Source organism: Amblyraja radiata, chromosome 25 (assembly GCF_010909765.2).
Source record: "Amblyraja radiata isolate CabotCenter1 chromosome 25, sAmbRad1.1.pri, whole genome shotgun sequence".
NCBI classification, from domain to species: Eukaryota; Metazoa; Chordata; class Chondrichthyes; order Rajiformes; family Rajidae; genus Amblyraja; species Amblyraja radiata.
Window position 1 is genome coordinate 19,778,931 of NC_045980.1, and position 21,839 is coordinate 19,800,769.

General features: G+C 45.8%; 1 protein-coding gene across 2 annotated transcripts in view; it reads right to left on the minus strand.

Moving 5' to 3' along the window:
- LOC116987377 (proline dehydrogenase 1, mitochondrial-like) overlaps window positions 1-10,441 on the minus strand; it is a 34,181-nt gene extending 23,740 nt beyond the window's left edge. Inside the window, exons 1-3 of one of the 2 annotated variants that reach the window (XM_033043369.1) lie at window positions 9,998-10,441; window positions 8,084-8,292; window positions 5,516-5,545 (exon numbers count right to left, since the gene is read on the minus strand). In XM_033043369.1, coding sequence (XP_032899260.1) covers window positions 5,516-5,545; window positions 8,084-8,292; window positions 9,998-10,324 — 566 coding nt within the window. In that variant the 5' untranslated portion in view covers window positions 10,325-10,441. The remainder of the gene's footprint in view (window positions 1-5,515; window positions 5,546-8,083; window positions 8,293-9,997) is intronic. The other variant, XM_033043370.1, reaches the window with a different exon arrangement.
- Between the last annotated feature and the right edge of the window lie 11,398 nt (window positions 10,442-21,839).

Consider the following 21,839-nt stretch of genomic DNA (forward strand, 5'->3'; position numbering starts at 1 on the left):
AAACTAGTTAACTAAATTAGGCAGCCATACTCTTAAGCAGCTTATTGGATGGACAATCCACCCGAGACATCGAGAAAGGAAGGATATGCCTAACGGCACCTTTTTGTTTCCAAAAATAACACTGAGTTTATATGGGTGAAGAGAGCATAGTCTCAGCTTCACCTGCCAGTATTAAGTAACCCTATGAACACAACGAATTAGCAGAGTCAGCTACACGCCTCATCAGCTCTGCCACACTATAAGATCAAGTCCTCTGTCCACTTTCCCCCAACTGACTTCCACATCCTCAAATTGCCTTCACGTCTTAAATCTAACCATCAGAGTTTGACACACACTTGATGGCAGCATCAACAAAAATGCCAAGATCTGCACAAAAGTGCCAAGGTCTGTGCTTGCCAGAGCTCTGTCCAAGTGCAGCAAGCAAAGATCATAGAGCAGACTATGATCTTTGGCAGCAAGCTTTCTTCAGTCTTACACTCTAAGACAATGATCAACGCGTCATTTGCTTTGCTAAATGCTTGTTGTTCCTTGTGCTCCTTGAACCAGCTTGACCAGATTCCTCAGTACATCAACATTTTGTAACTTTACCTCTAGGGAAAAAAAGAGTTTTGTTTCTGCAAGCTTATCAATGCAAATAACATGGTATTTTCACAGGGAATCCTTTCCGTCATTTTCATACTTCTGGTAGACTGCTTTCTCCATGTAAAAACATTATTTACAAATGGAAAAGAGTTATTGCAGGATTCAAAAGATACCGAGCACCTTCAAACCCTCAGGGCAAGAGACAAACAGTAAAGTGCTGAATGAATACTTGCCCCTTAGTCATCAGGGAATGAATGGTTAAATGCTCTCCGAAGAGTTGGTGAAAGCAAAATTAGTGCCTTTGGTATAATAACAGGGTTGTCCCATTTAAATACAATAGGCTAGGGTGAGATGGTACGGTGTTGCCGAGTGCTGGGAGAACCATTGGCGGCACAGAGGCGCAGCAGGTAGTGCTGCTGACTCATGGCGCCAGAGACCCAGGTTTGATCCTGAGCTCGGGTGCAGTCAGTGTGGAGTTTGCACGTTCTCCCTGTGACCACGTGGGATTCCTCCGGTTACTCCGGTTTCCTCCCACATGCCAAAGATGTGGCAGGTTAATTGGCCTCTGTAAAATTGCCTCTAGTGTGTAGGAAGTGGATGAGAAAGAGGGATAACAGAACTAGTGTGGACAGGTAGACAAAAAATGCTGGAAAAACTCAGTGGGTGAGGCAGCATCTATAGAGAGAAGGAATAAATACCTGTTTCTATGCTGTATCTCAATTTAAAAAAAACATTTTTTTTTTACTGAGTGGAAGACATTTGGGATCATCAAATATTTTAAGTATTGGAGATAAGTATTGGAGCCCAGCTCGAGGGTAACGGCGCTCCCGTGGGGGCGGCCTGGCGCGGGGCTGAGACGCTCACGTGAGGGTGACCCGGCTCGGGGCTGGAACGGTGCTCCGGTGGCTGAGGCGGCGGCCTGAGTCCGGGGTTCGGCCGCGGGCCAGTGGACAACGTCGTCAGCAGCTGTGTCCGCTGGACTGGAGGGCGGCAGCTTCGACCACCCCGGGCCGCGGTGTTTGAACCGGCCCGTTCGTGGAGCTCGGTGAGCCGCGGGACTGATTTTACCATCGCCCGGTGGGGTGTCACCTCAGCGCAGAGGGAGAAGAGGAGGGAAGAGACTGCAGCCCTAAGATTTTTGCCTCCATCACAGTGAGGAGGTGCTTGGTGGACTCACTGTGGTGGATGTTAATTTGTGTTTACTGTCTGTTCTGTTGTCTATTATTGTATTATTCTATGTATGGCTACAGGTAACGACATTTCGTTCAGACCGTAAGGTCTGAATGACAAATAAAGGATCTAATTCTAAATCTAATCTAAAGAACATGAGGTGCTCAATGCTTGGTGGAACATTAAAATACTTTGCAAGAGTTGAGACCAAATAACATGAATGGGCTTCATCTGGTCTTTATTTTTCATTTAGGATTTAGTTCAGGTTGATGAGAATGTGGGATTACAGAGAACCTGTGTGAACAGGTGATCATGATTGGCAAGGACTTGGCGGGCCAAAGGGTCTGTTTCAAAGTTGCATCTCTAAACTAAACTCGAGATTTTCCATTAAACTCATCAAAGCAGAGCTTCGTGCAACCAGAAAATATGAAAGATTCATATTTGGAGTTAAATGGCGATGCAAATATCACAACAAACAAAATCAACGTTCGAAGGGAAGTAAATTTTGAAACCTGTATCACAAGTGACAGCCAAAAGTTTGCTCGCAGTTAAACAATCTGCAATGAAGGTCAGTTACTGTAAACCATCACGTTTGCTGGCAGCTCTATTACTACACATGGCACCCCATCCAGCCAAAACTTCCAACAACCTGTTGCCCAAGCCCTCTGGCAACCCAATTCAATCTGCAATTCTCCATGGCCATCAGAACCCAGAGGTCCCCAAACTGCAACAGCACACAGATTAGTTTTAGTTCAGAGATACAGCATGAAAACAGGCCGTTCGGCCCACTGAGTCCACGCCGACCACCGATCATCTGTGCACTTGTTGTATTCCTTGTCTCCAAAGATGTTGCCTGACCCGCTGAGTTACCCTAGCACTTTATAACTATCTTCGCTATCACCCAGCATCTGCAGTTCCTTCTTACACTAGTTCTATGTTATCCCAGTTTTGCATCCTACACACTCAGTGCATTATTTCAAACAAAAACAGACAAGCCAGCTAACCTACAAACCTGCACGTCTTTGCAATATGGGAGGAAACTGGAGCACCTGGAGAAAACCCATGCCATCACTGGGAGTGCAAACCCCGCACAGATAGCACACGAGCACTGGATCGAACCTGGATCATTAATGCTGTAAGGCAGGATCTCTATTGCTGCACCACCGTGCCACAAAATTTTGACTATGTCAAAATAAACCACATTACCAACCATGTAACACAAGGAACTGTAAATGCTAGAATCTTGAGCAAAGCACAAAGTGCTGGAGGAACTCAGCGGGTCAGACAGCATCTGTGGATGGAATGAACAGGCGGAGTTTCAAGTCAGGACCATTCTTCACTCTGACCTGAAACGCCTTCTTTCCATTCTTTCCACAGATGCTGCCGGACCCACTGAGTTCCTCTAGGACTTTCTGATTTTATCTATCATGCAATTAGTGGTCACAGGGAGAACGTGCAAACTCTGTAGAGACACCACCTTAGGTCAGGATTGAACCCGGGTCTCTGGTGCGGCAAGGCAGCAGCCCTATCGCCGCGCCACCCTGCTGCCCCTATCTAACAGGTCTAAGATCCAAGATTAAAAACACTTTCATGGCCAGCAGCCTGCTGCAGAACTCATTAACGCCATCGTCCAACTGGTCAATTCACCATCAATCCCCAACCCCAGAAATGACTCTCAATACGCAGCAGGCTCAACAAGCAAGTTCCGTGGATCAGGCTGCATCTGTGGATAGAATAGATAGATGACGTTTCTGGTCAGTGAAGAAGGGTCCCGACTTGAAACACTGCCTCTACATTCCCTCCACGAATGCTGCCTGACCCGCCGGGTTCCTCCAGCACTTTGGGCTTTGCCCAAGATTCCAGCATCTGCAGTTCCTTGCATTACATGGTCGACAATCCAGTTTATTATCAGCCCCCTTCAGTCTATGCTAAGGCGTAGGTCCGTTAGAACTGAAATAGAACGTCACCAGCAAATAATCAGAGGGAGTTTCAGCATTAAAGAGGCAGCTGACCTGCGATGTATTGCGAGTCTACCTCCCAGTGTTATTCAGGGCCAGCGTGTTTGAGAACAGAGACGTCAACCATTGAAAGGCTGCATTGTGGATTTGCATATCAACATGCTCTAATTGAGTCATAGAGCTGTACAGAACATACCTTGACTCAAGGGCTTGAGCTGCAGGGAGGGGTTGGGCAGGCTTGGACTTTATTCTTTGGAGCGCAGGAAGATGAGGTGTGATATGTAAGAGCTGTATAAAATCATGAGGAGAATAGATAGAGTAAATGCACATAGATTTTTTTTTAAACCCAGAGCAGGGGAATCAAGAACCAGAGGACAGAGGTTTAAGGTGAGAGGGGAAAGATTTAATAGGAACCCGAGGGGCAGCTTTTTCCACACAGAGGGAGGTGTGTATATGGAACAAGCTGCCAGAGGAGATAGTTAAGGCATGTGCAATAACAACATTTAAACAGATGCATGGACAGGAAAAGTTTAGAGAGATATGGACCAAATGCGGACAGGTGGGACTAGTATAGATGGGGCACCTTGGTCTGCGTCGACAAGTTGGGCCGAAGGGCCGGTTTCCATGCTGTACGACTCCAACCCCATCCTCCATCTTTGAGGCTTCCTTGTATCACTTTTCGCCGCACCTCGGTACACTTGACAATAATAAACTAATCTAAACCAAGATGCTGGGATCATGTGTAAAACTCAAAGTGATGGAGCAACCTGGCAGGTCAGACGTCATCCGTGGAAAGAATGGATATGCGATGTTTTAGGTCGGGACACTTCTTCAGACTGATTACACTTCGGGGGGTGAAAGCTGCACAAGAGAAGTGGGGTCGGAACACAACTTGGCAAGTGATAGGTGGATACTGGTGGGGAGGAGATTGGCAGATGGGTGGAGGAAGCAACAAAGGCTAAAGATTAAAGGGAGACAAATGGGTGTCAGTGAAGCTCTTTATCCAAGACACACGCTTGAGAGGGGATGTGACACTCGGCTGGGAGAAGCTGTTTCCTCCAAAGAGACGAACTAAAATCAAGGGACATTATCTCATGAAATGGGATCCACCCTTCAAGACTCAGAGACGGATAAATGACTTCACGGAGAGAATTATAAAGGTTTACGACTGTTATCTCAGAAGGCTGGAGATACTCAGTTGGCCATAATTCAATGTGAAATCAACACATTTTTAAGAATCAAAAAGAGATAGGCACGAGGCATAGAATCAGCCATTATTGTACTGAATTATGTAGCATCACAGGGGTTGTGAGACCCACTCCTACTTCTTACGTTCTTGATTGCTAAAAATCAGAATGAAAAGAAAAATTGCATCAAAAACAAAAGATCAAGAAATTGGTTTCACAGTTCCTTCCAACTGTAGCTTTCCCGTGGTAATCAGAACCAGTTACTGTCCCAGAAACTGTTGCAAGAAAGGATCCAAAAGGAGTAGCAAGCGCACTAGATGAGGTTGACACTTCTTTTCAATGAGGTTGTGTTTAGCAGAATAACAAAGGCACAAGCAGAGACACACAGGTGGTGTAAGGATGCGTTGGAAACCAGGCAGAATTTGCAGCAGGCAGCGCAGAGGAGTCGGTCGAGATGCAGTGAACCAAGGCAAGGAACAAAGTGTGAGAGGTTCACACTGTCCAGAGCAGCAAGACGTAACCCTGCTGCTACTGCGAATGCAGTTGAAAAACGAGCAAAGATTTCCCAAAGGTTTATCAAGCTGGTCGGCGTACAGATGGGACTGGGTTTGTACTCACCCTCGAGCAGATTGTCCTGCAAGAACATTACTGTTGAGAGCGTAAAAACCAGAATCAATATCACATAATTACCACAACTAAAGCTCACGGTGCCTGGAGGCGCTAGTGGGATTAGGACTTTCCATATTGGATGCTGGATGCGCAGAGCCAACATTGGAAGTCGTATCAGAGAATATAAAACAGTGCAGCACAGGAACAGGCCCTTCGGCCCACAATGTCTGTACTGAAGATGCTGCCAAGATCAACTGATCTCATCTGCCTGCACGTGATCCATATCCCTCCATATCCATATGCCTTTCAACGCTGGATTGCTGGAAAGTATGCCTTTCCTAGTGGTTATCTCATCCAGGTAATTCAGCCATGCCTTCTGTTCCTACCCTTGTGCATCAACCTTTTCCCCCCTTTCCCGATTGCTTGTGATTTTATTTAACTTCTTTCCAAAAGAATCCCTTCTCCTTGTCCTTGCCACCTGCTGCTGTGAAGGTGCACAATTTCAGAAAGATAGCTGGACCAGACGAGCATTACTTTACTCTGTCGAGGTCTGAACTGTTTTCCATTTCCAAATGAGATGGTCTGGGAAAGATAGGAACCAGTTAGAAAGTGACTGCATTTTCCCATTAAGGCCTCAATAACCTGTTTTCACTTCAGCTCTGTTTGAGATTCAAATAAACATTTACATGATTCACACCATCATAGAAACATAGAAAATAGGTGCAGGAGGAGGCCATTCAGATAGACATCACACAAAATCTGTTCACATCCTTAATTGTTACGTTGCACATTCTTGAACGAGGAAAACACAGCTGTTTGTAGGCAGCCAGAGGCTTGATGAAATACACCATATTACTGTAATCGAGGATTAACTCGATTTAAATGAAAACGGAACAAAGACTTTGTGGGATAAATTCCCATAAAAGCAGCCATTCAAAATGGCTAAAGGTGCAACCCAACTACACACAGTCTGAAGAAAAGTCCCGACCCAAAAGGTCGCCTATCCATGTCCTCCAGAGATGCTGCTTGACCAGTTCAGATATTCACGCATTGTGTGTTCGACACAAGATTCCAGCATCTGCAGTTGCCTGTGTGCCCTTATCTGCACAGTTTAACCACTGATCAATCAGACGGCGGGGTGGGAGATGGCAACCTTCACGTGCTCCACCCTGTTTCGACTAATGCAATCAACCCGACGTGCACAAACAAAAAGATCAATTAGAACAAGTTGACCTACAACTTTAGGCTGTGCACGCCATATGCAAGAAGAAGAATCAGACGGCAGACGAACTGCAGGTGGAGATTCACTTTGCACAAATGTAACACACACCAGAACATAAGACTCGTACGCAGAGTTTTGCTTCTATTTTGAAACCAGTCGTAAAGGAGCCAGCTGTCGTAATCAACCCTTCACTGTGACTTTCCTTTCAAAATTGGCTATCAAATACAGCAACACACCTCAAGGGCACTAATTGGAGGTCATACTCACTGCGTAAGGCCACAATGCCTAACAAACAGTATCAAGTTTTCACCCATTCCACCCAAGAGGAATGAAGGATCCTGTGCGTAGGGGAGAGGGTAGGGCTGAAGATGTCCTGGTTGGGTTGCTCCTGGGCCTGGCCAAGCTGGCCATCCGCGAGTCACGGCGCCAGACGGTGGAGGGCTCTACCCGAGCCAGCTGCCTGCCCCTTTTCCGGGGTTATGTCCGTGCCCGGGTGGGATTAGAAAGGGAATACGCCCTGTCTACGGGCACCCTGAGGGAGTTCCGGGACTGCTGGGCTCCGCAGGGTGTTGAATGTATCCTCAATAAGGATTGTATCATAGTTGTATAGTAGTTTATTATGGATACATGTTTGTATTGTATTATGGTGGTGGGTTCTGGCTTGTTTTATTGTAATGTAAATATTATTTTTAATAATTGAATTAATTTTTTGATAAAAAAAAAAAAAAAAAAAAAAAAAAGAGGAATGAAGGATACAAAGACAGATACAAAGACAAATCTACTGAGAAACTCACGACTGAACGTGGAAACTATGGACTCTGTAATTTCCAGTCTCAGATGTGTGGCTCCTGGAAAGCAATTACATGGAAGGGAATAATGCTTCTGCGTGACGTGCTGTAGCAGTCTGGCTAATCACTATGTCTGCCTGTGCCTTCATCAGGACTCATTTCATCAGGACGACCGAGCGTGTGGAGCCAGAATGGAGATCGAGCGTGTGAAACTTGATGAGAAAAACTGAGTGTGCAGAGTCCAAGAAGAAGAAAAAGTATGTGAAGTCAGAGGAGAAACGTCAAGCATGGGGAGTCTAAGGAGACAAAGATTGAGCATGCGGAGTCCTAAGATAGCAAAATCTCACAGCAACTTTGGAGGGAGTGCCACTGACTCAGTTAAAAGCTGCAAAGAGATTTGTTTCAGGCAGTGTGCTGTAAATTTCCATTGTCCTGAAGAGAGCGGTCAATTGGGAAGCAGGATTCAGAGTAACAAGTTAAGCAATATCCCCAAAACACCACGCACCTTCTGCCCTCAAGCATGTTTCCTATCCCCAGCTGGTCAAATGCAATGTGAACCCAACTTACTCCATTTCTTTCGTCTCCGCTTCCTCTTGGGTCAAGTCATCCTCCACACTATAATCAAGGATGGAGCCCACTCCAAATGCACGATTGCCACGAATCAAGGGTTTGATGTCGTCTTGATCCTCCCCTGCCACAAACTGTCCATAAAAGGTCATCTTCATCAGCTTCCTGAAGAGCGATCTCCCCAGCAAGGCCCGACTCAGACTGATCAGCTGCAACAATAAACCAATACATTGTGGAACGATGAAGGAATTCACCCGACACAACCCAAACAAATACTCCAATATGGATACAAGGAACTGCAGTTGCTGGTTGCCAAAAAAAAAAAAAAAAAAGTGCTGGAGTAATTCAGCAGGTGAGAGTATCCCTGGAGAACATGGATAGGTGACATTTTGGGTCGGGATCCTTCTTCAGAGTCTCCAATGTGATCACACTTTATGCTCCAGAGGGAAAAAAAAAGTAGGATTTATATGAGGGATTTAAAATCTTTCAAATTTGCACCTCAATGGAAGCTAAAAATCAACCAGATCTTAGGGAAAGTATTCTGCACATGATTTTAATGAATCCCCTTATCTTTTTCCTTTCAATCCTTGCCATTTTGGCATTGCATGAAAACCCAAATTTAAAAAATTGTAAATGCAAATTCTCATCCAGAGTGCAATAGAACCGACCAGCGTTCATGTGTAGGAAGGAACTGCAGATGGTATCAGTCCCGGAAAAAATGACATACTTCAATGTTTAAGAAACAACTGCAAATGCCGGAATAATCGAAGGTAGACAAATATGCTGGAGAAACTCAGCGGGTGAGGCAGCATCTATGGAGTGAAGGAATAGGTGACGTTTCGGGTCGAGACTCCATAGATGCTGCCTCACCCGCTGAGTTTCTCCAGCATTTTTGTCTTCTTTTGACATACTTCAATGTTCAGAATACAAAGTAGGGCCCTGACCCAAGAGTTGCCTATCCATTCCCCCACAGATGCTGCCTGACCTGCTGAGTTCCTCCAGCTTTTTGTGTTTTGCTCAGGATCATAGCATCTGCAGCTCCTATTTTTCTGTTCAGTTTGGGATTGTTTTAAATAATGTGCATTCCAATGCAATCAGACCAAGGCGAGAAAACAATAAAAATGGTTGTGTGGTTTAATTGCAGCTAATATGCATAATACTTTCATAAATACACTTACACTGGGATCAGAGTCCTGTGTATTTTCTGATCAGGGTCCACTTTGACATGCAAGAATGGATTCACTGTTGCCCTTTCTATGCCATTTCCCCCTTTATCTTTTTTCCTTTCAATTCTTGCCATTTTGGCGTTGCATGAAAACCCAAGTTAAAAAAATTGCAAAATGCAAATTTCCATCCAGAGTGCAATAGAACCGACCAGCATTCATGTGTAGGAAGGAACTGCAGCAGTCGGTTCAAACCGAAGCTAGACACAAAAAGCTGAAGTAATCCAGGCAGCATCTCTGGAGAACATGGGTAGGACGCTGACGCCCAGGATCAGCTGAGGGAGGAGTTTGTCCAAGGAGAGGGGCGCTGTGCTGGAGAGGCGGCATCCCGGCAGGGGATATGGGCGGGGAGAGGCTGTACTTCTCTCGGAAATCATGAGCAAAGAGCTCTTTGATCAAGAGCGCTTCCTGGAAGAGTGGAGCAACATTCCAGTCCAAAGATTATAGAGCTCAGGCCAGGGGGGCCCAACGTCTCTGTGCCCAGCGCACACATGTTGAGGCAACAACCTCCTCTCCTCCCTCCCATCCCTCCCCAACCCCCTACATAGCTCCCTCTTCAATCACCTTCCCTCCCTCCCCACCTCCCATCCCTCCCCAACCCCCTACATAGCTCCCTCTTCAATCACTTCCCTCCCTCCCCACCGACATTACCTCCCTCCATCTCCCTCCTTTCCCATCTCCACCCACCCACCTCCTTGTGCCTGTCCACCAGCAGGTCGTAGGAGCAGAGGCGAAAGACGAGCAGGCTTCGGAGCAGCTGGGCGCTGGTCTTGCTGCGATACGCTTCTCGGGAGTTGCTGAAGTCCGGCATCCGGGCCGGTGCCGGTGGCGGCCGCGGGACGTCGCGCAAGCGGCGCTGAGCCTGGCCCCGAGCCCGGGCCTCGGCGTTGTCCGCCGCCGCCGCTTCTTCCTTCTGCTTGGGGGCGGCGGCGGTGGAGCGGAGCCGGGCGCAGCAGATGAGGGAGCGGCCCGGCAGCAAGAGCAGAGGCAGCGGCTGGCGGAGAGCGCAGCCTGCCATCGGAGCGTGGGTACACGGGGCTACACACACACACACACAGACTGATGCACAAACGGAAGCTGCACTCACAAACAGGCTGGTGCACGCAGACGGGTTACATAAGCAGTGGCTACACACACACACACACACACAAAGTGGCTACACACTCACACTATATATACACACGGGTTACACTCACAACGGCTACACACACCATTTACAGAGCTTTCACACGCGATGATTCCATGCGAGCTAAACAGAGACCGGTTACAGCCACGGCTTTCACACGCGATTGTTACATACACTGGGCACACATACTGGTTACATACACAGACTGGGTACAGACCCAGCCTTCACAGGCGACGATGCTCACACACACTAGTGGTTACCAAAGATTATGGTTACACACACATTTGCAACATCCACCCCTCCCTTGTATCCATTTCTGTCCCGCCCGACCAATCAGAGGCGAGGGCGCGGCCCTTCCATTCAAAAACATTCTGGGCCCCGCCCCCTGGCTGCCCCTAAACAAAGCATGCAATTGCATCAATAACCTTATTCCTACACTTCATGCCCCAACTAATGAAAACAAATATCCCTCTGAAAAAAATGCCCCAACTAATGAAAACAAATATCCCTCTGAAAAAAACGCCCTCTGAACAGCCTGTGTTGCTGTCTTCAGGAATATTTGGACTTTTCATCTGCATCCTCGGGTCCTACCATTAATTGTGTCTGTCCCAATCTTATTCATCCTTCCAAAATGTAACCTGATTTTTTTTTCTAACATTAAATTCCATCTGCCATTTATTTGCCTGCTTTACCAATTGATCGACATCTTTCTGCATTTGTAGACTATTTTTGTGATTTGGCACAACACCAGCCATTTCCACGTCGTCTGCAGACTTCTTCACGCCTCCTGCATTCCCATCCATCTGCGTGAGTGGTGAAGGGGCACCAGTCAGGGTAGCTCTTGGAAATCAACAGCACTCCCAGGAAGAGTGAGACAAACAAATTGTTCATGTATTTAACCAACAGTTGGCCAAAAGGCTTCCAATTGCAAAAAAAACACCTTTTGACTTCAGAGCGGAATGTTGATGCAGTGGTAAAGTACAGCACCAGAGACCCAGGTTCGATCCTGACAACTTGTGCAATCCGTAAGGAGTTTGTACGTTCTCCCCATGACGTGCGTGAGTGCTTTCCCCGGGAACTCCGGTTTCCTCACACACTCCAAAGATGTACAGGTTTGTTGGTTAATTGGCTTGGTAAAATTGTAAAAAATGTACCTAGTGTGTGGGGGATAGTATTAATGTGTGCGGATCGATGGTTGGCCGAAGGGCATGTTTCTCCGAACTAAACTAAACTAGAGTACCATTCTCTGCCTCCTATCAACAAGCCAGTTTCAGATCCAATTTGCAAGATTGCCCTCATTTCCCTGGGTCTTGAATTTTGGACCAGTCCAGGGGTGGGGAACCTGTGGCCTTAAGGCCTTTTGAATGAATCCAAATTTTGTAGAAAATCCTTTTATTTTTAAAAGGTAAAACCTCCCTGGTGGAATAAAACTGGGTGAAAAAAAGGTCTTACCTTCCACTACCTGCAACCTCCGGCAACCACCATCAACTAGCATCGCAACCGGCTTCGACTAAAAAATTACCGATTTTTAAAACGGCAACCTATATTTAGTCGCGGCCGGCTTTGAATTTTTTGAAATAATCGCCAGAACATAGAAGAAGCGGAAACCACTTTCGACCATTAGGGAGACTGACAAAAACCTTCGGGAACCTCACAGAAACCTTGGGTGGGGCGCAAAGTCTCCAGAGGTTTCCGTTCCGGGGTCCTAAGTGGGACAGGGGCATAACACTATCCTTCACACGAGGGAAAATGTACAATTTTACCAAATTAATTACCCTACAAACCTGTACGTCTTTGGAATATGGGAGGGAGGAAACCAGAGTTCACGAAGGTCACAGAAAGAATGTACAAACTCCATATAGACAGCACCCGTAGTCAGTATTGAACCCAGGTCTCTGGTGCTGTAAGGCAGAACCTCTACCACTGCGCCACCGTGCCTCCTTGATTGGCCCTAATCAATGCTTTCAAGATGTTCTGTGCACTTGATGTTCAATTTACTGGCCTTTAATTCGCTGGTTTATCCCTGCTTCTTGAATATTTGTTGCTCTCCAGTGATCTGGTGCCTCGCCTGTGGTCAGCAAAGATTTAGAAATGTCTTTCATAGAGTCATAAAGTCGTACAATGTGGAAACAGGCCCTTCGGCCCAACTTGCCCATGCCGAACATGCCCCATCTACACTAGTCACATCTGCCTGTGTTTCCTTTCTCGTGCCTACCACAGCAGACTGGGATTCATGGCTGGTGGTGGAGGCAGATACGATGGTGCTGTTTAAGAATTTTTTGGATGGGCATATTGATATGCAGGGAATGGAGGGATATGGATTATGTGCGAGCGGAGGAGATTAGTTTACCTTGGCATCATGTTCAGCACAGACATTGCGGGCCGAAGGGCCTGTTCCTGTGCTGTGCTGCTCTATGTTCTATAACTGCTTTGCAGAGCATCTGTATTCAGTGCCAAAGTGCACTCAGCTCCCTGTTGCCTACCACTTTAACTCCATCCCTCCCCCACGCTGACTTCTGCCTGTGGCTCCCATATCGTTACAACATTCTTTGGACAGAATAGCTTTCCTGGAAATCAGGAACATATGTTGTAAGTTACACTAGACGCCTGCGGGTGCTGGAGTTTTGAGCAAACAGCAAAGCGCTGGAGGAACTCAGCGGGTCAGGCAGCATCTGTGGAGGGAAGGGACCAACCATCTTCAGACCCGAAACGTCCATTTCCCCCCACAGATGCTGCCTGACCCACTGAGTTCCTCCTACACTTTGTGTTTTGCATGTATTGACACTTCATCTTTGTGTCACTTAAACAAGTGATTGGAAATGAATTCAGATGCATGTGCCTATCAATGGGTGGCACAGCGGTGCTCCAGGTAGTACGGCCCTCACTCACTGCTCCAGTACCCCAGGTTCGATTCCCACCCCTGGTCTTGTTCCTGTGCAGTTTGTACATTCTCTCCGTACCCAGTGGATTTCACTCCAGTTTGTTCTCACATCCCATGTATGTGGTGATTGTTAAGTGAATGGACTACTGCAAACTCCCCCTAGTGTAGGTGGATAGGAAGAGAATCGGGGTTCTTAAAAGGAATTGAAACAATCCATTGGATGAACTGGAGAGGTGGCATCGGGGCGCTGTGGTAGAGTTGCTGCCTTACATTGCCAGAGACCCAGGTTCGATCCTGACTACGAGTGCTGTCTGTACGGAGTTCGTACATTCTCCCCATGACCTGCGTGGGATTTCCCCGGGGTTTCCTCACACACTCTAAAGACGTACAGGTTTGTAGGTTAATTGGCTTGGCATAATTGTAAATGGTCCCTAGAGTGTGTAGGATAATGTTAATGTGCAGGGATCGCTGGTCGGTGTGGTCTCGGTGGGCCGAAGGGCCTGTTTCCCTGCCGTATCTCTAAACTAAACTAAACTCGGTGGCCAGGAAGCATCTCTGGAGAGAATGGACAACCGGCGTTTCGGGTCGAGGCCCTTCTTCAGACTGAACCCTGACCCTTGTTCAATTCACTTTGTTGTAGTTCGGGGGTGCTTATCTGGGTCATCTCTCCCTGTTTTGAAAGGGTCACATTTGATACGGATTAATTGCAATGAATAATCAACAAGGTAATTTTCGTTGTGTCACATTACCATAGGCCATCCTTTGTCTCCAACATATCCTTTGTTCCAAAGTGACAGGCAATCGCTAATTAATTCTGTGGACATTACATTGTGAAATTGGAGTCAGTCTTGTCCCAAACGTCATCTGTCCATTCCCTCCACAAATGCTTCCTGGCCTTCAGAGTTCCAGATTCATAGATAGTTTCTTCCCAACTGTTATCAAACAACTAAACCATCCTCTCACCAACTAGAGAGCGGCCCTGACCTCTCATTCATTATATATTATTCCCTTTATCCTGTAACTGTACACTGTGGATGACTTGATTATAATCCTGTATAGCCTTTCACCTGACTTGATAGCACGCAACAAAAAAGCTATTCACTGCACAATGTTTGTTTTTCAGTTTCACATGACAAAAAATTGAACTAAACCAAACTAAATTAAACAAAACAGCGCTTTGTAGTTTTCTCAAGTTTCCAACGTCTGCAGTTCTTGTGTCTCCAGTGGAACGGAATGTCCTGATTACTCCCTCTCACTCTCTAACCAACTCTCAAGGAACTGCTGGAGACCAAAAGAAGGCCAAAAACTATTGTAGGTATGTCATAGAGTCATACAACGTGGAAACAGGCCTTGCGGCCCAACCTGCCCACACCGACCAACATGTTCCATCCACACTAGTCCCACCTGCCTGCGTTTGGCCCATATCCCTCTAAACCTGTCCCATCCATGTAACACAATGAAAATTGAGTTGTTGATTAACATTGCAATTAATCTATCAAATGTTGCAACTTTTTCAAAACAGAGGGGAGAGATAAACTAGATAAACAGACCTAATTGTGCCAAACCACATCTAAGCAAACTGAAAATTAGAAGAAAAAGAGTTGTGAGGCTGAAAGGGATGCAGAAAAGATTTACCAGGATGTTGCCGAGACTCGAGAGCCGTAACTATAGGGAGAGGTTAGGCAGGGCTGGAAAGTATTCCCTGGAGCGCAGGAGGATGAGGGTGATCTTATTGAGGCGTATAAAATCATGAGAGGACTAGATCGGGTAGACGCACAGAATCCTTTACCCTAGCGTAGGGGAATCGAGAACCAGGGAACATGGGTTTAAGGTGAGAGGGGAACGATTTAACAGGAACCTGAGGGAGACCTTTTTTACACAAAGGATGGTAGGTATGGAACAAGCCGCCAGAAGAGGTAGTTGAGGCAGGCACTAATGCAACATTTAAAAAATATTTGGACAGTACATGGGTAGGATAGGTTTAGAGGGATATAGGCCAAAGCTAGGTAGGTAGGTGGGATTAGCGCAGATGGAACATGTTGGTTGGTGTGGACAAGTTGGGCCGAATGGCCTGTTTCCATGCTATATCACTCTATGCATTATAATTAGCTCTCGTAATTTAATATATTTCTTGAGGGTCTTTCCATAACCACTGACACTCCAGAGCAAACAATCCAAGTTTGCCCATTCTCTCCTTGTAGCTAATTCAGACAGCATTAACATATGGCATGTTCAGGGGATATTTAATAAATAGATTTAATGTATAAAAAAGGAGGGTATTTTGCAGAGTAGAAAAGGCGGACAGTAATCAGAGAGAGATTAAAAATAATCGACAGAAAGAACCGCCGAGAGATAAGGAATTATATTTACACAGTAAAACCTTATGATCCAAATCCATTGAGCAAAAGAGTAAGTGAAACTGGTAAATTTCAAAGCAGAACAAAATCTTCAATGGGGGATAAAACTGACAGTGGAACTGAACTCATAGGTGGGTGCTTCAGAGAGGTGATACAGGACCGTTTTGCCAAACAACCTCCATTCAATGAGTCATACAGCACAAAAACAGGCCCTTCAGCCCATCTCTTCCATGCCAACCAAGATACTCCTCCTATGCGAGTTCCATTTGCTCACATTTGGCTCATATCCCTTTTAACCTTTCCTATCCATGTACTGGTCCAAATGTCTCTTAAATGTTGTTATAATGCCTGCCTCAACTACCTCTTCTGGCTACTCGTTCCATATACCCAACATATGCTGAGTTAACAAGTTGCCCCTCAAGTTCCTATTAACGAGATTGGAATATCAAAAACTAGAAGGCATCGCTTTAAGGTGAGAGAGGCAACGGGAGATGAACGGGACACGTTTTTCACACAGTATGTAGCGGATTTCTGGAACGCGCTGCCCCTGTTTGTGGTAGAGGCAGATACGATAGTGGCATTTTAGAGATTTTTGGAGCGTCAGTTCAGTTTCAGTTTTAGTTTTGTTTATTGTCACGTATACCAAGGCACAGTGAAAAGCTTTATGTTGCGTGCTAACCAGTCAGCAGAAAGACAATACATGATTACAATCAATCCATTTACAGCACATGGATATGCAGGGAATGGTGGGATATGAATTCCTCCATTCCTCCTGGATTATGTGCAGGCAGATTAAGAGTTGGTCTTGGCATTGTGTTTGGCATAGTGAGGTGAAGGGCCTATTCCTGTGCTGTTCTATATGTTCTAAATCTTTCCTCTCACTTCAAACCTGTTGTCTTCCAGTTCTGACTCTCCCAGCTTGGGGAAAAAGGTGGTGCAAAATTTTATGATTTAGACAATGATCATTTAGACCATGATAGGTGGAGAAATGACTGAAGGAAAACCCTAGAGGCGGAAGCCTTGGAGAATCAAAGATTTCCATCACATCTCAAATTATTCATAAGCCTGTCCCAAAATGTTGTTTTCGGAAAGTAATCAATCACATTTGCACATGAATGGAACCAACTGCTTCTGTTGTATTCCAAGGGTCATTGGCGTAGAGGACTTCATCTGATGAATTACTTTGACAATTCAAGAATCCTAAATGCCAATAAGTTCCAATTTAAATGTATTTGCATAAAAATTCGCAGATCCAAATTAAAATGACTTAACTCTAGGAAGGAATAGCCAGTAGGAAATGAAAATTGAATGCAGATTCAAAGGTACAGGGATGGTTAGTATAATAATTTAATATACTATACTTTTTTTCATTTATCATCGATAACTATTTTTATTTTTAATAACTGCTTTTGTTATTGTTCTATTTTTCTTCAGACTCTGGACGTTTGAGTTACAGCATGGAGACAGGCCTTTCGGCCCAACGAGTCGATGCCGACCAGCGAGCACCCTATACACTAACACTATCCTACACACGAGGGACAATTTTGCAACTGTTACTTAAGCCGATTAATGTACAATCCAGCACGTCTTTGGAGTGTGGGAGGAAACCGGAGCATCCTTCTTCCCGATGATAGCAGCGAGATGAGAGCGTGGCCAGGGTGGTGTGGGTCTTAAGTGACATAGGTTCCCTTTTTCAGAAGGCGCTTCCATAGATCCCGAGTTCAGTACCTGTGATGTACTGGGCACTGCCCATCAATATCTCCACCATTCTCCAATTCTGAGCTGTGGTATTGCTGACTTTAATTGCTTCCAAATGTTAGCCATGCATCTCACTGCCTGGACCCCAGGCACTGCGATTTTCTCTCGAAAGCCTATCCACCTTTCAATTTCTCTCTTCCCTTTCAAAACTCTGAGGTCAACTTTTTGATCATCAGGCTTGCTGTCAAATTATCACTAACAATCCTCCCACAAAGTGTCCAATGAAATGTTGATACGTTAAATGAGGGCAAGGTGTTGTTACAATGGCAGAGCTAACCTTGTGATCCAAAGATTAGAGAGAATAAACAGCAGCTAAAGAATGTGGTCACTTTCTTTGTCGTAGGAAAGAACTGCAGATGCTGGTTTAAATCGAAGATAGACACAAAATGCTGGAGTAACTCAGCGGGGCATGCAGCTTCTCTGGAGAGAAGGAATGGGTGACATTTCGGGTCGAGACCCTTCTTCAGACTCGGCGTTTTGTGTCCGTGGTCACTTTCTATCTGTTTTTACTTATCCAGACTAAAATAAACAAAAATCACCCCAAAAAGACAGTGGAAATGTGTTTTGCAGAAGATGAACACATGGACTCTAGGTAAAGTTACACAGTGTATTTAATCCACTGTGTATTAAATGGATCGCAAGAGACTGCCTGGTGTGCTGTTAAACTGCAGTAACATTCACAAAGCCCTTTTGAAGGGCTGATTCCATTGCTGTAGTTGTTATAGCCAGCTCAGGCTGCTCCAGTTCCTGTCACAAGCACTGAACTCTCATGGACTGAAACGGAATAAGTAGCACATGTTCCCTTCAATGTCCAGGTTGCCAGGTAACTAATTTATTTGAAGGTCATCCAACCTTTATTTGAGGAGCCAGACGAAAGACTATCTCTGCCCCGGCGTTACGTAACTCGCTCTCCCAATCCTCCAGTTTCAGTCACATTCAGAAAGGCACAAGACCACCCCTTTGCACCACATTGCTTCCCTTTCATTCAACAACCCTTTGCCCCTCCAATTCCAATCACGTAACCGCCTCGCAAGCGTGGAGCAAGCCTTACTTAACAACCGCACAAGACAGGGAACAAAAGAAAAATACAAAGTGCTGGAAGAACTCAGCGGGTCAGGCAGCATCTGTGGGTGGAATGGGCAAGTGACATTTTGGGAAACTTCCCTCCACAGATGCTACCTGATCCTCCAGTACTCTTGTGTTTTCTCAATATTCCAGCATCTGCAGTTCCTTGCGTGTACAGAGATCAGAGGCAGGGTTGTAGTTGGCTTTTTTGTTTTGCTTAGTTTAGAATTCCAGCTTGGAAACAGGCCCTTCGGCCCATCGAGTCCACTCTGACCACCAATCACCCGTTCACACTAGTTCTATGTTAACCCACTCCCACTCATCCACTCCCTAGGCACTTGGGGTAAAAGGACAATTAACCTACAAACCCACAGAAATCTGGGATGTGGGAGGAAACCAGAGCACCCGGAGAAAACCCTCGCGGTCACAGGGAGAACGTACAAACTCCACACAGACAGCACCCGAGATCAGGATCGAACTGGGGCCTGTGCCACGGTGTGAGGCAGCAGCTCTACCCGCTGCATCACTGCGCTGCCAGCTCTCTTTAGCATTCAAAGAGAAATGTTAGTGCCAATGTGTGCACTTTTACTTGGGTACGAAATTAAGCTGAAATGACAGCCATGGTATTTGTTACTGGGCTGATCCAACACTGAAGTAACGAGGGCAAATAATCCAAGAGAAAAATAAGGCAGCCCGTCAGCAAAAGGTGGTAAACGGAGAAGTAATATGGAGCCTTGTATAACCGCAGGCATTTAGTGTTGTCGGGGAACAAATTCCACTGTAACACGACGCCTGTCAAATCATTGAAAATAATTTATCTGGTATTTTTTCTCTGGCAAATCTAAAAGTGTTGGTTTCTCATCCAACAGAATCTTTCAGGGCAGGGGAGAATATGTCACATTGACAGTAACACGCTATGCCTTTAATCCAAGGAATGGATTGCTTTGTTAAAAGGAGTGGTCACAAAGAGTCACTCAGAGGGCCAGGCAGCGTCCCTTGAGAACATTGAGGACAGGTGACGTTTCGGGTCGGGACCCTTCTTCAGACTGATGGACTCCTTCTCTTTAAAAGGAGTGTTGTGTGCAATTGCAATGTCATGTGCAGTTCTGGTCACCCCATTTCAGGAAGGATGTGGAGGCTTTGGAGAGGGTGCAGAAGAGGTTTACCAGAATGCTGCCTCGAATAAAGGGTATTAGTAATGGGCGGATGGACAAATTCAGATAGTTTTCTCTGGTGTGTCAGAGGCCAAAGGGAGACCTGATAGATATTTATCAAATATGAAGGGCATAGGTAGGGTCAGAATTCTTTACCTAGAGTGGAAATGTCATAGACTAGAGGACATAGTTCTAAGGGGAGAGAGGCAAAAATTAGTGTGGGGCAAGTTTTTTTTACACAGAGAGTGTTGGATGCATGGGATATGCTGCCTGGGGTAATGATAAAGGCAGACACGATAGTGGCATTTAAGAGGCTTCCAGATAGGCACTTGGATATGGAGGGATATGGATCACCTGCAGGCAGAGGAGATTAGTTTAACTTGGCATCATGTTGATTATGACCCTTGTTGTATGAAATACCTATTTGCGTGCTGTGCTGTTCTATGTTCTATGATACAAGATGATTTTAGAACCATACTTTACGGTACAGCTCCACCACCAATATTCCGGCACCTTTGGTTCCAGAACCATTCTGGATTATCTGTCTTGTTGGACCAACACAGGTCACGGCCTCCGAGAGGAGTCCAACGGTGCTGGAACGGCCCGCCTCGGTCGCCGGTGGGGCCGAGACACCAGCCCGCAAATTCGGCCTCGGGCATCGGCGAGGGGAACGGATCTGCCGGCTCCGGTTGGGCCAAAGTTCCAGAGCCCTGGTTGCAGGGGACAAATTTAACCCACTGATTGGCCGTAGAAGGTCGCGAAAGGGCTGCCACATCCGGCCTGAGCGCCACATTTTCAAGGGGACTTCCAGGGGGGGATTTCAAGCGCACTCTCGTAATTGTGTCCGGATTAAAGGACTGCCAGTTGCCAGAAAATCGGTGGTGCACCTGCATGTGAACGAGTGCATTCAGCAATCCTGGATTGTTAAACAAAGTGCTGCTGGAATTCTGCGAAATGTACTTTTGTGCCTCTGATGATAATTAGTTTGGGCAAGGTTGCATTGCAACTGACCGATCTGCTGGCACCTGCTTTGAAAACAACGAAGGGTTAACTTCATGTTGAATAAAATATCTGGTCCGCAAGGGCATTTTGGAATTTAATTAAAGAGTAAAGGTTGCATCCATCCAACAGTCCACAACTTACTAGCAACTGGAAAGTGTTACCCAGTATACTTGGTACACCATCTATCTTTTATTACAGATGTACCTGTAAGCACAGCCAACAACCATCAGGCGCTTGAACACTACAAAACACGAACTAAAGCAGGAACTATGGACTGTCTTTGGTTGCACTTTGTACCGCAGGCTATTTTTCATTCGTTTTGAAGCTTTAATTATTTATTGATTTTGCTGTTTATTATATATTACCTATGAGTATTGCGTTTGCACACATGTTATGCTGCTGCAAGTAAGAATTTCATTGTTCCGACATCGGTAGATATGATAATTCAACACTCTTGACTCTTGAGTCTTCATTCTCCTGCTGGAAAGAGTGCAGGGAAGATTTACGAGAATGTTGCTAGGACTCTAGTAGACGTGAGTAAAGTCGTGAGAGGAATAGGCTGGGTAAATGCATAGAGTCTTTTATCCAGCGTACTGTAGGTGAATCAAAAACAAGAGGACATATGTTTATGGTGAAAGGGGTAAGATTCAATATGAACCTGAGGGGCAACATTCTCACTCAGAGGTTGGTGGGTATGTGGAACTAGCCGCCAGAGGAGGTATAAAAGTATTTAAAATGCGTTTGAATAGGTACATGGGTCCGAAAGGGGGATCCAAGACATGGAGGGATATGGGCCAAATCCCGTCAAATGGGACTAATTAGATAGGGCATCTTGGTCAGCATGGACGAGATGGGCCAAACGGTCTGTTTCCGTGCTGTATGACTCTGTGACTCTTTCGATCATCACTTCAAAAGTGGGAGAGGCACATGATGCAGATTTCATTTCCCACCTGGGAGGGAATACCTTCTAAACTCGGAATACTTTAATGTTACCATGCAAGATGATATTGCACTCTATTTTAAGAGATCCTCCAAGTTGTTACATTGATCACGGGATATGCTGTGGTGGTAGCGGAAATGTGCAGTTCAGAGTGAGTGACAATAAAGCATCTGAACCATTGGATCCACCAAGGAGTCAGGTGTTATGGGGAGAAGGCAGGAGAATGGGGTTAGGAGGGAGAGATAGATCA